At 40.4% G+C, this 17,756-nt stretch overlaps 1 protein-coding gene across 2 annotated transcripts in view; it reads right to left on the reverse strand.

Annotated features, from left to right (window-relative positions):
- Nucleotides 1-17,756, reverse strand: part of trrap.S (transformation/transcription domain-associated protein S homeolog) — a 129,429-nt gene that overhangs the window by 100,547 nt on the left and 11,126 nt on the right. For both annotated transcript variants that reach the window (XM_018239165.2, XM_018239166.2), the window contains exons 8-27: nt 17,554-17,679; nt 16,776-16,853; nt 16,331-16,419; nt 14,005-14,101; nt 13,780-13,918; nt 13,449-13,527; nt 13,129-13,363; nt 12,706-13,033; nt 12,522-12,619; nt 11,493-11,687; nt 10,067-10,258; nt 8,919-9,084; nt 8,581-8,837; nt 6,764-6,964; nt 6,222-6,373; nt 2,591-2,790; nt 2,008-2,225; nt 1,472-1,669; nt 1,104-1,364; nt 860-1,021 (exon numbers count right to left, since the gene is read on the reverse strand). In XM_018239165.2, the coding sequence (XP_018094654.1) occupies nt 860-1,021; nt 1,104-1,364; nt 1,472-1,669; nt 2,008-2,225; nt 2,591-2,790; nt 6,222-6,373; nt 6,764-6,964; nt 8,581-8,837; nt 8,919-9,084; nt 10,067-10,258; nt 11,493-11,687; nt 12,522-12,619; nt 12,706-13,033; nt 13,129-13,363; nt 13,449-13,527; nt 13,780-13,918; nt 14,005-14,101; nt 16,331-16,419; nt 16,776-16,853; nt 17,554-17,679 (3,471 nt within the window). The remainder of the gene's footprint in view (nt 1-859; nt 1,022-1,103; nt 1,365-1,471; nt 1,670-2,007; nt 2,226-2,590; nt 2,791-6,221; nt 6,374-6,763; nt 6,965-8,580; nt 8,838-8,918; nt 9,085-10,066; nt 10,259-11,492; nt 11,688-12,521; nt 12,620-12,705; nt 13,034-13,128; nt 13,364-13,448; nt 13,528-13,779; nt 13,919-14,004; nt 14,102-16,330; nt 16,420-16,775; nt 16,854-17,553; nt 17,680-17,756) is intronic.

Genomic DNA, 17,756 nt, shown 5'->3' on the forward strand with positions numbered 1-17,756 from the left:
AGCAATAATGTAGTCATAAAATTTAAGTTTAATCCTATTGATGGCAGCCTAATGAAACAATGTCTTCCAGTGGCCAATTCATCACTCAAAATGGAAGAAAACTTGCTTGGATTCATTAAGCAATAAAAATAATAAAAGCCAAATCCACTCTTGTATCCATAGAAAGATATGCTGAGCTGCAGGGTGATCGCACCAAACAGAGTAGGTTTTCTGTGCTGCCTCCAATAAAACCACTAGGTTACATTGCTTATTAATACATTTGTTTTTAACAAGCCACAGTAACTGTGTTAGCTACTTGTTAAAATAATAAACTTTGCACTTCTGCCAAGGAATGTGTTGACACAGTCACACATTGCAATATTCCCTAACAGGAACAGAATAAAATGACATATTCATTTTTCTCCAAATGGGAGGATCAACAACAACAACAACAACAACAACAAAAAAAGAAAAGTTGGAAACAGTTATATACTAATCTAATTACTTTATTGTTTATTACTGAAGAAATCAAGAAAGCAGGGGGAAAAAATAAAAGCTCAAGAAGAAGGCAAACGAAATCTTATCTAGAAGAGAAATTCATATTCCCTCTGATTTCTGCTACAAACATGAAGGAATAATAACAGAATCACCTACTACCCCTGTACAGCTCTTATGGTCATGCAGGCTGCAGGGGGTCACAAGTCTGCCTCAAAAAATGTACCTGTTGAAAAGTAAATTATAAGAAGTAATTATAAGAAGGATTTCATGCTACGGAAACCCTTATAAGCGTCTATATCCAAACACAGGATAGTCAACATTTTAAAATATATCTCTAAACCCATCTGCTTTCATTACAAACACTAAAAATGCGCAGAAATACCTCTGAATAGAAGACTTTGTGTTCTACAACATTGAGGTCCATTGTGAACAGCCTGGGCTGAAGCGTTGTGCAGAAAGTGTTACCTTCCATGAGACCGATCTGGGCGTTTGCTGGCTGATGACGGAGCAAATGCTTCTTTGGTGGAACCATGTCCTGCAAGACCTGGATAGAAAAGTTAGTGGAACGGATGAAGACTCTTTCAATGCAGAAACAAACCACGTGGGCACAGAAGTCCAATTATTACCTCTTTATGAGGCTCCATGATCATGGTGACACCTTTTCCAGTCACCTGTGCCAGGACTTGCAGTGAGTGCATGGCTTGTTTTCGCACGGTGGGGTTTGGAGAAGTCACTTCCCGAACCAAATCGTGTGTTACAAGGTGGAAGGATTTCTTGTGGGCGTTCTCTATATCCTCTGTTTTCTCCTCATCCTTAAGTGGGGTTGCACAGCGGATCAAAAGTTGCTCTAGAGTAGTCTTGGCCATTGCCACTGCTCCATTAGAAACCTGTAATAATAGTAAGATTAAGAGATATATCACAATATGAGGTAGCATCTGGTTTAGACATACTTATTGATTAGGAATGACACATAAAGATGATGCCCACTACCTACCTCTCCAGTCAAGTCCATCATGACGAAAAGCAAGGCCTTGAGGAACGTCTGCTGGTTCTGAAGAACCCAAATGAGGGGAAGGCGTTCCATAAGGAACTTAATAGAAACCACACCACCTAGCTTTGCATACCAAGCCTGCTCGTAGCAGCAAGCACAGAGACGTTCCACAATGTAGGAGAACAAAGGTAGCTGGCAGGCCTAAAACATAAAATAAACAAGTCCATTTTATAGATCTCCAAAATAATAATGTTAGTTATCAGACAGGTTCAACTAATGTGACCTAAGGCCTGTTCCTTTTGCATTTATAACAGCCCTTACACGTCCTGGGAGAAAGCATCAGCTACAGTTGATTTAGCTTAGCATGCATGGACATGCTTGAGCAACTGCAGGCTAACAAAGAATGGTGGGACCCAATATTCGTATTGGCCACTTTGGTTAGCAATGTACGCAATAATGTGTGCTCATGCAGAATTCAGGGTGAACGGTCAGATCTGCAGTACACCATATTTTCCCCATAAAAGCACATATATAATTACCCTTTCCTTTGATCCTAGAATGATACTGGCAACGTCAAATATCACAGCCAAGGCCACTTCTCCTATCTTGCACAGCTCCTTCTCCTCATAGGCCATGCATATTGCTATGGCATCAATGAGCACCAGCGGGTCCATTCCCTTGGAGCCATTTTCTTCACTATGAAACATGGCTGTACTTGGCTGGTTCCCGACCTGGTAGCACTGCAGAAGGAACGGGCCTAAAGGAAAAGAAACATCAAAATTCAGCTTTTAGTCTAAATGCCGTAATCCCTTCCTCATGGCCTTTACATTTATGAAGAATAATATCCTAGTATTGCTGCTTGTTTCCAATAGATCAAGTGTTCTTCTGGGCTTTTTGTGATATGAGAATCTATAAAGTGCCATGTCAGGTCCCAGACAGATGATAGTGATTAGTAACTGTTGTCTTACGTATATATGATACAGGTTCAACTCTATCACCCAAATAGAAAAGGGTGATCCAAGAAATCTAGAAATCTACCAACACGTTAGAGTCACATGAGAAAACTGCCGCAAACTCTAGTATTATCCATTTTATCATGATAGACAAGGAACAGCTACTTACCACATTGCTGGGCAACAGCTACCATGGTGTAATGTCTGATCAAGCTGGCTACAAAAGGGAGAGCACTTGGGCGCAGGTCCTTGATCACAGCAGACATGAAGGCCCCAGTTAATGCTTGCTCAAAAGTTTTCCGGGCTGGGGTATCGTGAGCTTTGTAGCGATGTGAAATAATGACGCTGGGGATGGACTTCTCTGTGAAACTGCAAAAGAAAAATACAACTGTTATCACCGGGAAACCCAAGTTATTAGTTCAGAGTGTGGGGCCATTATTTACAAACAGGTCAACCTTGACCCTATCTGAGACAGGTCTGATCCATCGTATACAGATTTTCATTTAATTCTGTCACACATTACCTAAACGATGATGGCTGGCCCATTCTAACAGGGGACCTAGCAAGTCCTAAAATGTTAGTATATTCTGTATCAGCAGAGTTTGTTCCCATGCAAAGAGGGTCTCCTTTTAAAGGAGAACTAAAACTTAATTAAAGTAGGCTAGAAATGTTGTGCATTGTGTTTTGGGCTTCTGTACCAGCTGAAGGCAACCACAGCCCATTAGCAGTAAAGATCTGATCTCCAAAGATGCCCCAGTAGCTCCCCATCGTCTTTTCTACTGATTCCCTGCACATGCTCTGTGCTGCTGTCACTTACTCAGCTTAGGGACCCACTCACATTATACAGTACACATAGAATAGAAATGTCACAATAAGGCTGATTAATTAATACAGATAATTATTACATAGCAGCACAGAAACCAGTGCAATTAGCATCAGAATTTAATAATCAGCCATGTAGCATCAGCTTATATTACAGACAAACCTCACTTTCTGCTGGATAATTTGCAACGACCCCTAAGCTTAGCTTCTCAACAGCTGCACAGAGCCCACTGAGCATGTGAGTGTCACAGACACTTTCCAAGATGGTGACCCCCTGTGACAAGTTTGAAGTCCTGGATCATTGCTGCTATTGACAAGCTGAAACTTTAGGCTGGTACAACAAATTCATTATTTTTTACATTACATTAATTTTTAGGGTTTAGTTCTTCTTTAACAGCTAGAAATTTACTAGTGAAAAGACTTGTTGTATAAGTTGAAAAAAATAAAACTACTTTTATTAAACAAGGGTTGTCAAGGTGTGAAATGGTGTGCTGCAGAGAATTTGGGTTATTTATCACTTTTTTTTTGTTGCTCAGATACAAGTCTTTCCACCATAGTGGATGCCGACTGCCTGTCCTGCCTGGCATTCTCTTGTGCAGCTCGCTCTTGGGGGGATCTGTTGTGGGTCGATCTCCAAAGAGGGCAATGGCTAACATTATATGTGATTACCACTAGCATTTCATTGCCACTGGAAATTCACCCGGTGCGGCACTGTCCAAAGAGAACCTTAACTCAGAATAAAAACACGTAACTGCTTCATTAAATCCCCACAGCACTTGATCGGGAGAACATAAAACCATTCTGTCTCCAGAATTCCTCCCCTGAAACAATCTTTCCCATTACAAAGCAGAAGTAGAACTTAAAAAAAAAAATGCTGCAGTATATTTCCTACAATGAACATAAAAGGAAAGTGCCAGTCACTTATCACCCACCTCCATAACGCCACAGCAGAGCATTCATTCACAAGGGGATATCAAGTCCTAAACAACAACACGTTTTACTGATGTGTTTTCTGCTTTTTTTTTCCCTTAGATTGGCCATTATAAAGGGATTTATGAGCACATTTAGTTGGCTGCAAGAAGTGTTTCATTTTAGGCAGCAGATGGTGGCAATCTTTGCTCAGACAGTCCCTGGGTACAAGTTCCACCGCTACTACCGCCTTTCCTTAGCAAAGCCCCAGCCATAACGAATAATGTTCTTTTTCTTGGTCGGCAGGTTGAATCTGAAATGTGTTAAATTCACCTCTCGCCATGAAAGATTCATAAAAGAGGGACTCTGCATCGTATAAGGGATTAAATTGATTGTGTGCCTTCCATAGCAACCCATGTATTTGCAAAAACAGCAACAATTTAAGCACTTAACATTGAACTTTCCCAGTCCAAGTCAGGGTATTCTGTGATACCAGTCAATTCCCATAAATTAGGGATATCAAACCTGTGTCCAACCAGCAAGAGGCAGCAATTGTATGCTACATACTGCACAGTGGGGGTGACATACCTGCAAGAAGATCACATCCTTGCAAACAGAAAACCCATAAAAGAAGTTCTTCCTCTTGAGCAAATGGAAAGAAAAATTATTTCTACGCTAGAGTCTTGTGCCTGACTACTTGTGATAAAGGCAAACTACTATATTGAATTACCAAAAGATAATAAGAGATGTTTAGCAGATATCTATGAAGATTGACACAGCCTTATTGAACATTATGGCATTAAGTTTCTTAGAATATAAACTTTATCATGATTACAATCACTAGGGATTCAGGCCGAATCCGCTATTTTGGATTCAGGCCGAATCCCCTATTTTGGTTTCAGGCCGAATCCCCTATTTTGGTTTCAGGCCGAATCCCCTATTTTGGTTTCAGGCCGAATCCCCTATTTTGGATTCAGGCCGAATCCCCTATTTTGGATTCAGGCCGAATCCCCTATTTTGGATTCAGGCCGAATCCCCTATTTTGGATTCAGGCGGAATCCCCTATTTTGGATTCAGGCCGAATCCCCTATTTTGGATTCAGGCCGAATCCCCTATTTTGGATTCAGGCGAATCCCCTATTTTGGATTCAGGCCGAATCCCCTATTTTGGATTCAGGCCGAATCCCCTATTTTGGATTCAGGCCGAATCCCCTATTTTGGATTCAGGCCGAATCCCCTATTTTGGATTCAGGCCGAATCCCCTATTTTGGATTCAAGCCGAATCCCCTATTTTGGATTCAGGCCTAATTCCCTATTTTGGATACAGGCCCAATTTCTCTATCTTGGATACAGGCCTAATTCCCTATTTTGGATACAGGCCGAATCCCCTATTTTGGATTCAGGCCGAATCCCCTATTTTGGATTCAGGCCGAATCCCTGAATCCTTTGTGAAAGATTCGGCCGAATATTGAACCTTATTTGAATTCCAATATGCATATGCAAGGAATATGCAAATTAGGGCGGGAAAGGAAGAAGTGGTGAAAAAATTAACTGATTAGTGAATTAGTGATGTCATTTTAGTCACGTGACTCACTAAAACTTGTGCATCATAATAGATAAAGTACCCCTTGTTGGAAAATATGAGGATATTAGAAGTAACCTCAGAGTTCCATGACCTGTATAAAAGCACTCAGCCTTTGGCCTCATGTTTTTATATGGTCATGGAATTTCTAGGTGACTTATAATATCCTTATATTTTACAATAGGGGGTACTTAATATACTATAGATTGATGGTTTATACTTTTTTTTATGTTCATGCAAGACAGATGGGTGATAAAGAGGATATGATTACCCATGAGGAATATGGATAGGCTTCTGATGCTCTCTGAAAAGTATTTTAGTTGAATGGGAAGCTTTTCAGATCACCTTACACAACAAAGAATGGCCTAATAGGCTTACCAACAAGCCAACAGTTTCAGAATTTGCCTTTTTAAACTTATTAGAAGAGAAACACAAAACCTGCCTCGAAATAATAAGCACTAAATGCCATTTATCAAGGGTTTCCTTACTTGGGATGTGCCAGCAGCTGGTACAAGGCGTGTTTATTGTCATCCAAGTTCATCATTGCCACCAGGAAACATTTGATCACTTCCCAGGCCTGCCTTCGGTAGTAGGGCTCGGTGTTTGCACTTTTTAGGCAATCCAAAGCTGTTTCAATGGCCTGCATAGAGGAAAAAAAACATTTAACATGTTTTCTGCCTCGTAATAAAGACATCTGCATTTATGATGACAAAATTGGAACTATAGTCTGTAAACTGACATCTCCAACAAGACTTTTGTTAAGTACTATTCTCGGATGCCATTTAAAGTGCAGAACTGGTTCTCTGTCTACCATTTAGCTGAGACAACAATTAATATCTATAATGTACCTAATATCCAACATCTACAGTCATGTTTATACAAGATAACATTTAAGAATATTTAAAGTGCATTACAGATGTGTGATTTTTTTTTTTCTTTGCATTTCGTCCATCGATACTTAGTGGAAAACCAGTGAACTGGAGAGATGTAGTTTACCAATCTTCCTTGCCAGATATAAAACAGACATTACCTTTTCCATTGGCAGCTGGATAGAGGCTTTGCAATCCCCAAACTCCACTGTGATACTGGGCCCTTGGATTTCAGTAACTATATATTGAAGCTTTTGCGATTCCTTGAGCATCTTCCGGTTGCTGCCTCCAAATTTCCCCAGGACTCTGTAGGCCACATGGGAGATACTGTCCGCTGGATTGCGCAGCGTTCGCCACAAAGCCTGAGAAGAATGAAAAACCTCTAGTTTTCTAACAGAACATCAAAATAGCCTTTACAAATCAGACTCAGAAGCCTTTTAAGTGAATCAAGGCACATTTAGGGAAAGACCGTGTTGGTACCTCCAGCCAGGGGGGCAGAAAACAAAATCCCACACCTGCTCAATGAAAGGGCTAAAGCTTGCATCAGATGAGATTTGCATGAGGCCTTTACTGTGATCCAATCACTGAGCTCAGTTTATAATGATGCAATCAGCCAGATCCACACTATTGGTCAATAAAGGAAAAGATTTTTGTCCCATCTGGACACTTCACCAGCTTCAGACTGGTGAATTCTATGCCCCTAAGCCTACACTTAATAAGTCATTTCAAGTCAATTACGGTAACACTGCAGAGTTGTTTAGTGTTGAGCCAACTTTAATGGCCAAAGAAATAATGACTTACAATGCAACACATTTTCAAACTAAAACCTTTTCAAAAAGTAAATATCTTAAACAGCAATTTTTTTATACACTACTCGAGTCAATATGAAGTACCTGCACAATAACAGGTTCCATACCTGTACAACAATTATAAATCCTTCTGGCAATACTTTTGTAGAATTACTTCAAAGAGTCAGGACAAATGAAAGAAAAAGGCTGAACCCATAATGTCAAGCTGTGTGGAGTATTGTATTGTTTTAAGACTGTGGGTGATTTATAGATGACTAAAGGGATGAATTGATTTTGGATTAAGGACACATATAGATTGGCGACTTGTCCAATATTCAGGCAGGGGTACTTTATAGTCCACCCACGGACATTCTGAGCCCAGTGCCTTTATTTGTAAAGTTGGATACAGGGTCTATCGATTTAATTACAAATGGTGCAAAGAGGAAAAGCAAGCTAAAGGAGAGCAAGTTAAACCAATAATACAAAAGGGAAACAAACTTCAAATAAAGAAATACATATTTGGATAATGAAAAGCTAATCCTTTTTTAAACAGAGGGCACGTGTCTTTAAAAGCGACTATGAGTAGCTACAAAAGTGTTTTCTGCATGTGCATGTCACCCAAAAGAACAGCTTTATGTACCATGGATATAAAAAGTGTAACTGATACTACTTCCTTTAAAGAGCTTTCAAATCAGAATCAGTGACCTCAGAAGCTCTGTGAGGCTACAATTATATTATTATTATTAATAATAATAATAAATGTTATTACTTATATATATTTTCAGGCCTTGCCTTTTCATACTACAATGTCTCACATCACTAATTGGATGCTAGGGCAATTTGGACCCTAGCAACCAGGTAGAAGCTGAAATTCCAAACTGGAAAGCTACTGAACAAAAAGTGAAATCATTCAAAAAAAAAAAAAAAAAACAAACAATAACAAATGAATACTGATAGCAAATTGTCTCAGAAACTCTCTACAACACACTAAGGGGGTTCAGCAAAACAGATGTGTTAAAGAACTGAAAAATCGGGTTTTGATAAAAAAAAAAAGACCCAAGAGTTAATTTATACGTGAACAGTCCATGTAATACCATTTGCCCTAAGATTAAAACTTAATAAAGGACAAATGAATAACCCCACAAAACTTTCATGAACCACCAGTAAAGAAGATGCCACCAAGTCAGTACCTGCATAAGTTCCGCTCGGACAGGCTGAATGTGATCATAGAGGAAGTCAGGCTGCAGGTTGTCCACACAAAGCTCCAAGGTCCTGAGTCCCTGGCTGACTAAAGTCTGGGAGCCATTGAGAGCAGACACTAAGGGGTCCATCAGCATAGGCAGGTAAGGTAATAAGGAACTTAAGCGTACAGGCACAGTGAGGCACAGTTCCACAAAGAGATCCTTCATGTGCTGCTTGTGCAAGCCACTTTGTAGCATGTTCAGTCCTGCAAGAGATGAGACCCAATGAAGCCAGATGTATATGTATTACTAAACAAGCAGGAGCACACCATGCCCTGGGTACTCACCTTGCAGAAGATTTGGGAGCAGCGGCAGAAACTCTTGATACAGAAGATCATGGCTGCCACCACCAATTGACCTGAAGAGGGCACGCAGCAGCAGGAAATAATTGTAGGGCTCCTTGGCCGTCTGTGCAAGCTCCATCGAGCTGTTCACAATTTTGTGCAAATGGGGCTGCCCCAAAAAAACACATGATCAAATAAGTCATTCAACATTTAGGGACTCTCAAAATCGTCATAAACAAAACAACTTTCTGTATATTGATATCTAAAGACTTGTCTCACAATCTGCTTTCAGAATGCTGGGGTCACTGGTCCTAGCAGAGAGGATAGCTTTCAATTTTTTTTTTAGAAAGGGAGTATAGCAAGAGGATGAGTTGCAAAGCTTCATAACTAACACTTGAGGAAGGACTGAACTAGCACCTAAACATTTGAGCATTTTACTGCACCCACTTTTGCATTCAATAGGTACAAGACTTCCTTTTTTTGCTTTTGTTCAAATATAAATAATCATTCATTCGGATTGGAACATTTTCTTTAAAGGAGAAGTAAAGCTACCAAGGCAGTTAGATTAGCCACCGTAGTGCAAGCTATAACACTATATTTATTCTGCAGAATGCTTTAACATACCGGCGTTAACAGCTCTAGAAGTTCTCTGTTTGCTTAGGATAGCAGCCACCATATTAGCTTAGTGTGATGTAACTTCGTGCCTGAGTCTGCCCCTGCTGGCTCATAGCTCTGGGCTCAGATTACTGCTGTGAGGGGAGGAGGGAAGGGGAGAAGGAGCAAACTGAGCATGCTCAAGCCCTAGCCCTGGAGGTTTAAGCTGAAAACAGGAAGTCTGATACAGAAGCCCATGTGTACACAAAAGAAGGAAAGAATGTGGTGTTTCTTTTGACAGAGGACTCAGCATTACTTTGAGGTTTTACTGGTGTATTTATAAAGACCTTTCTGATAAAGCTTAGTTAGTTTTAACCTTTCCTTCTCCTTTAAACCTATATAACCCTGAACCCGTCTTAGAGATTAAAAATGATTAAATAGACAATTTCATTTTTGTTTCCAGCAGACATGCCAGTGGGGAATATTCTTGCAAAGTAAACTCTGATTTGCTAATTAAAAAGAATACGTGGCTGTGCAACTTCATTCCAGCGTTTCACCTTTAGCATTTGCTCATTATCGGCAGCAAAGAGAGAGACGGAGCCAAACACTAGCTTGAACAGCTTGAGGTACAAGTTTGACAGCTCGACATTGGAACCCATCTCTGGAAGCCGTTCTAGCAAATACTCCACCAGGATTGTAGCGAAGAGAGCAGACGTCTGGGGGTTCGCCAAGAATGAGTTTGCAACAATCTGACAAAACAAAGAATTTGTTCCAGTCAAATCAAGGGGAAGTCACAGGAGTTAAAGTCTTACACAAGCAGATTTCGAAAGCACAGATATGGCTGGCAACTCAGTCTGTGATCAGATTCATGGCTGAACGGAGCTCAATGAGATTAAAACACCCAATAGTTATTGGTTAAAATTGTTCATTTGTAGAATTTTATATAAGGGGGGTATATGTATACAGAAGAGATGCCACCTTCGGATCTATAGCCTGTACAAAAGCACAAGGTTACCCCAGGGTAGAGCAATGCAAATCCCAAGCAAATTGTGTGTAATATTGAATAAAAAAAAAAAATCCCAACTAATAAGGGCCATGCTTGGTCAAGTCAGTTGACCAATGTTGTATTAAACTGTAGCTGCTCACCACCTTCCTATTCACACATAACCCATCTGCATAATGGACTCCTGACAACTAAACAGTCACAACAAAGTGGGAAGGGAGGGGGCTGTATACTGGTAATCTAATTATCAGCCTTGTAAGGACATGGAGTCGTTTTAGTAGTTTAGCTTTAAAGGACCAGTAACATCAACATTTTGTTTTAAAAAAAATTGTTATTTTCGTAAAAAAAAAAAAAAAACACCAAAACAAATTCAACTTTAAAATCGCAATGCCCTTAATAAGAAATAACCAAAACTCCGCTTCAGCTCCTCTTCAGAAAAGGCGACAGGGACACGATCCATCGTGCGGCACTCGATTTCTCCTGCCTGGCTATCTCTTATAAGGAAGGCAGAGAGGGGAAATTGAGCGACGCACGATGGATCACCATTTCTGAAGAGGAGAGCACGCGGAGTATCGGTAAGTTATTTCTTAATAAAGACTTTGCGATTTTAAAGTTTCGTTTGTCTTCGTGTTTTTTTTTTTCTTTCAACTATTTTTTTTAAAAATGTTTGATTTTACTGGTGCTTTAAAAAACAACAAAATCTAGATTTTTTTTTGTGACCAAAATAATTATATCTGTCCCAAACCCTATTCGCTGAAGTCAATCTGAACAAGGGGGTGCACTGCCCCTTAACAGATGAATGCAACATTTATATGATGCACTAACCCAAGAAATGAACAAGAACAAAACAAGAGCAAATAATGGAGCAAGAATTATGTAAACTACTGTGACAGATTGAGGCCTAAGTCACAAAGGCTGTAACGCATCCTACAAAAAGCAGAGAATCTGGGGGTTAGAAGAACTGAATAGAAATGGCATACCTGTAGTGCATAATTTTTGGATATTCTCTCCACCATATAAGGAACAGTAGTCTGAAAGATTTCTTTGAAAGTTAAGGGATTCATCATAGTAAAAACCCCAGCAAAATGCTCCAGCACCTCCTTTTCTTCTTTCATGCGCACAGTTTGGCAATTGGCTACTCGAATGTAGGTTTGACCGTTCCCAGCGATTTGAACCTGCCAAAGAAATGCCCACACTTTACAAATCCCTGATAGTGAAAAATACAAGTTACAATTATAGATAGTAAAAGAGAAAGGACTCTACAATAATCACTTGCCACTAGGGATGCACCGAATCCACTATTTTAGATTCGGCTGAACACCTGAATCCTTCGTGAAAGATTAAGCCGAATACTGAACTGATTCCGAATCCTAATTTGCATATGCAAATTAGGGATGGGAGGAAATTTTTTACTTCCATGTTTTATGACATTAAGTCAAGTGACTTCCTTCCCCGCCCCTAATTTGTAGGGATGCACTGAATCCAGGATTCGGTTCGGGATTCAGCCTTTTTCAGCAGGATTCGGATTCAGCAAGGCTGAACCAAATCCGAATTAGCGTATGCAAAGTAGTTGCAGGGAGGGAAATCCCAAGACTTTTTGCCACAAAACAAGGAAGTAAAAAATGTTTTCCCCTTCCCACCCCTAATTTGCATATGCAAATTAGGATTTGGATTTGTTTGGTATTCGGCTGAATCTTTGAGAAGGATTCAGGGGTTTGGCTGAATCCAAAATAGTGGATTCGGTGCATCCCTACTAATTTGCATATGCAAATTAGGATTCAGTTCGGCAGAAGGATTCCGCTGAATCCGAATCCTGCTGAAAAAGGCCAAATCCCGAACCGGTGCATCCCTACTTGCCACTTTTGCTATGCACAGCAAGAACAGTTGTGGACTGTAATATCCAACGAAAGACAAAAAATACAAAACAATGACTGAGAGACATTCATTCTGTATAAGGGAGGTCCAACAACAATCAAAATAATGTCAGCGAGAGGCAAAAGAGAGGGTACCTGATAAATATCCAGTGCTTGCATTGCATACTTCACCAGTTTGATATAAATCTGAGTCTCTTTGGGTTGTAGTTGCTTGTTGGGGACAAACTGAGTCTCTGCAAAAAACACAGCAGAATACAAAGTCAGGGGATGGGGTAAGAGACAACGAGGTAAACAGGCAAGGGTGGATATTATCCATTACCTCCTGGGGCTTTACACGATGTAATGCCCCATGTGATGGTCTTAACACCGCACACCAGCGTTTTCACTAAGCTGCGACAGTCTGTGACTTGAAAAGTTTGTTTGTCTTCTTTGTCCTTCTCTCCCTGTTTATCAAATACCATGAGAGAAACCTGTGTGAGTGGAGTTGCAGGGGTGGAGGGAGCTGCATTAGCCGGGGTAGTGGGCGCGGGAGTTTGTACGGTTGGTAAAATAACATCCGAGGCACATAGTTCCGACTGGGGCTTGCACTTCTTGAAAATGGCCAACAGCTGGTACCGGGCTATGGTGTGAAACTTTAAAACAAAAACCTGAGAGGGAAAAAAGGAGTAGAAATAAATACAAGACAAACACACATTTAAAAAAAATAATGACAATTAAAGACCATAACAGAAAATATCACTACCTCCAGCATTCGCATCAAAATATCACGCCCATTGCCGTTCTCCTGTTCACTTTTAGAGCGGATGCAGTCGACCAAGTTGAGTAAGAGTTTGCAGGACATGGTCTGGATGCTGCTGGGTATTGATTCATCATCAATGTTTTTGGCAAAAAGCTGGACAGCCAGGGACAAGTCATTCAAGGGAAGGTGCTGGCGGACATGATGCACGAGGTCGGCTAACGTGCTGTAAGCCAGAGGCCTATCGACAAATAAAAAAACTGGTGAGTTGACGCCATTGAGGATATCAAATATGACTACAGCAGGTGCACTTTTAGAATTCATACCTTAGGGTCTCCCGGGCAGTATATCCAGAACCGATCAGAATGGACTCATCAAATAGTTTGTCCATAGATGGTATGAATTCTAGAATTAGAGCAATAAACAGTTATAGCTACGGCTATCGGTATCTGGGGAAAACAGACCCTTTTTTGTTATTAGTGCAGCCAAAAAAAACCCTCCTGGGAAATTTGAGAAGAGTCGAAGACTGAAAAGCAGGTAGGTTGTTAGTTAGCCAAACGAGCGGATTTCTTTTTGAAAAGGATGGATTACAGTGATCGGGGTCACTAGCATTATATTAATACATGGGTCTTTTGGGGTACAGAGAAAGATACATACGGCTTCTTAGATCTGTGCTTAGAATGTGCTTAGCCGCAATCAGGAGCTCCTTGCGCAGGTGGGCCGTCTCTGGTGGGCAGTTGGTCAGAAGCTGCAACATGCCCTTCACCATTTGTTGGGAATGTTTAGCAACAATGTCCTAAAAACAAATACAGGACTAAAGTTTTAAAAAAAGGCATGACCATGTCCGACATCGGGCTTCCTATCACTGCTCTAGCAGCTCACCTGGTAAATCCTTATGATATAAGCCAAAAACGACAACGTTTTGATCTGAGCAGCAATGAAGTCGGCATAGAGCTCCTTATTGTACAGTTTATGCTGCCTAAAATGTAAAAGAATACAGAGATACAAATTACATAAAAAAATGCTGATGTGACAACTTCTGTGATGAAACACTGGTGAACACAAGCTCCTTTTGGTCACACAAGCCTGGTCTATTTCACGAAGCACTGAAAGAAATTGAGACAAATCTATCTAACCCACATTTTTTTTTAATCAGGGTTAAGCCAAGGAGACTTTTAGGGGCAGATTTATCAAAGTTAAAATTCATAAATTCGAATTTCGAGTTATTTTTTGTGTACTTCGACTAGAGAATAGTCCAAATTCGATTAGAATTTGAAAATTCGAATATCAAAATTTATCATGTACTGTCTCTTTAAAAATTCAACTTCGACCATTCACCATCTAAAACCTGCCAAATTGCTGTTATAGCCTATGGGGGACCACCTAGAACCTATTTGGAGTCAATTGGTGGACTTTGAAAAATCGAAGGTTTTTTTTGTAAAAACTTTGATTAGAATTTGATTGAAATGAGCTATTATTTCGATTCAAATTCGAACCTAGTCTATCAAAAACTGACCTATTCGGACAAAAACTTAAAGGGATCCTGTCACCGGAAAACATGTTTTTTTTCAAAACACATCAGTTAATAGTGCTACTCCAACAGAATTCTGCACTGAAATCCATTTCTCAAAAGAGCAAACAGATTTTTTGCTATTCAATTTTGAAATCTGACATGGGGCTAGACATTTTGTCAATTTCCCAGCTGCCCCAATCATGTGACTTGTGCCTGTACTTTAGGAGAGAAATGCTTTCTGGCAGGCTGCTGTTTTTCCTTCTCAATGTAACTGAATGTGTCTCAGTGGGACACGGGTTTTTACTATTGAGTGCTTTTCTTAAGGTGGCCATTCACGGGCCGATAAAAGCTGGCCACAGACTGTGTCGGCAGCTTATTGGCCCGTGTATGGGGCCCCCCCCGAACGGGCTTCCCCGATCGAGATCTGGCCAAAAGTCGGGCAGATCTCGATCGGATGGGACGAAAAATCCCGTCGGATCGCGGCCGCATCTATTCGTTGATGCGGTCCCGCGGTCCGACCGCCCATTGCTATTGCGACATCGCCAAACGAGCGGATCTCTCAGTGTATGGCCACCTTTAGCTCTACCAGGCAGCTGTTATCTTGTGTTAGGGAGCTGCTATCTGGTTACCTTCCAATTGTTCTTTAGTTTGGCTGCTGGGGGGAAAAAGGGAGGGGAGTGATATCACTCTAACTTGCAGTACAGCAGTAAAGAGTGATTGAAGTTTATCAGAGCACAAATCACATGACTGGGGGCAGCTGGGAAATTGACAATATGTCTAGCCCCATGTCAGATTTCAAAATTGAATATAAAAAAATCTGTTTGCTCCTTTGAGAAATGGATTTCAGTGCAGAATTCTGCTGGAGCAGAACTGATTTATTTTGAAAAAAAATAAAAAATTACCAAGACAGTATCCCTTTAACTTCTTTTTGAATTCTAATTTCTAAGTTTTTCAAATTTGAAATTCAACCCTTGATAAATATGCCCCTTGGTGTTTATATTTAGGTTTTATACTTTTACTTTTTTTTTTTTTAGGGATGCACCGAATCCACTATTTTGGATTCGACTGAACCCCGAATCCTTCGCAAAAGATACGTCCGAATACCGAACCAAATCCGAATCCTAATTTGCATATGCAAATTAGGATTGGGAAAAAAAAATTATGCGATTTCCACCCCACACCCGAAATTTGCATATGCAAATTAGGATTCGGTTCGGCCGGGCAGAAGAATCCTGACCGAATCCCAAATTAGGGGTGGTAAGGGGGAAACATTTATTTACAATTTTGCATATCCCAAACCGAATCCTGGATTCGGTGCATCCCTTTTCTTTTTTGAATTGTACTGCGTACAAGTCTGACTTGAACCATTTGCGGAAACTGAAAAGTTTGGTCACTTTCTACTATTCTGCCAACCGACACAATTTCCTCCGGTGGACAGAAAGCAAGAAAAACTTGGGTACTAGTGTCCATTCCTTTACTGAAACCAGTGTGATTTCATGGGTTTAGCACAGGGGCAACATTCAACAGACACAGATTTGCAGCGGGAGCAAAAAGTATTAATAATAATAGATAACCATGACCTCCTAAACAGCAGACGTGGATTTCTTTTACTGGGGTAATACGGCATAGAGGTGGAGCGAAACAGGTTACTAGAAGATGTTGTTTAAGCACCAGATTTGCTGGGTTTCTCCTTACCTGGCGTTGGGAGTAACTTGGGTGACAATGGTGCTCATTATCAGCGGCACAAATTCTGAAACTACGTTGTGAATATTTAATTTGTAAAGCTGCAGTGGGAAGAAGCGTAAAGAATCTGAATCAGTTTTATTAGTGAATGATCTACAGCACAAGTTTCAAAGATATTTAAAGGGTAGTATCCATATTATGGCACTCTCCAACTCTCAATAAACTTGATGGTTAGTGAGGGATAACTATATCACTGTCAAAATACATGCCATGGCCTACAACAGAACTGCTTTAAATCCTGATTTGTAATAAAGCAGATTTCGCCAACTAAGGGGACCCCAAAGCAGATAGTTCCATTAAAAACATGAAACAAATACACTTTAAATAATATCTGGTCTTTAAAATGATGTGGCTTCTGAAAGACGCGAGTATCTAATTCATTGAAGATGTTCCTTACCTGATACATGAGAACCACTATGATGGGCAGCTCAGCCAGCACCTTCAGGGAAAGGGATCCCTTGGGGATAATAGTGTGCTACACAAACGAGAGTCACATTAATATCTAGCAAAACAACAGATATTCACATCCAAAAGCTGCAGGTAAATAATACAGGCTTGCTTTCAAGCAAATTACGTGCTAAGCAATTCCAAGAACAACAGAATGTGTATACATATATTATAATACCTGGCCTGAGTCACAATTTTCCTTACTGTAAATGTCTGCAGGTCCAACAATTATTAAAGAAAATTAGTTTGGCAAAAGAAAAAAAAAAAACTGTTCCAGAATCAGTTTTACATTCAGATGGGATCTTAGAGACCCATTTTTGTTCTTTTCATGCGCTAGAACAGGGATCCCCAACCTTTTGAACCCGTGAGCAACATTCAGAAGTAAAAGGAGTTGGGGAGCAACACTAGCATAAGAAAAATGCTCTTGGGGTGCCAAATAAGTGCTGTGATTGGCCATTTGGTAGCCCCTATGTGGATTGTAAACCTACATTGAGGCTCTGTTTGGTAGTCCACCTAATGCACTTGGTATTTATGAAACCGAAACTTGCCTCCAAGCCTGGAATTCAAAAATAATCCTCTACTTTGAGGCCATTGGGAGCAACATCCAAGGGTTTGGAGAGCAACATGTTGCTCACGAGCTACTGGTTGGGGACCACTGCACTAGAAGAACCAATCTGCCTGATTTAATATACATCCCTACACCAGCCAATGACAAGCATAAGACTCACAGTTCTGGTTTCACTGTCGTCCCGTTCTGGATTCACTTTCACCACAATGGTAGAAATCATGCCAACCATTTCAGGAGCCGGAACGGTGTTTTCAGCAATTACTGGAGGATTCTCAAAGTAACGGTTCTTGAATACATAGGACACAGAAAAAAGATGAATGTTACTGTTTTTACGGTAAATTTAGCAAAAGGGAGTTAAGCGAA

The sequence above is a fragment of the Xenopus laevis genome, chromosome 9_10S, assembly GCF_017654675.1.
Source record: "Xenopus laevis strain J_2021 chromosome 9_10S, Xenopus_laevis_v10.1, whole genome shotgun sequence".
NCBI classification, from domain to species: domain Eukaryota; kingdom Metazoa; phylum Chordata; class Amphibia; order Anura; family Pipidae; genus Xenopus; species Xenopus laevis.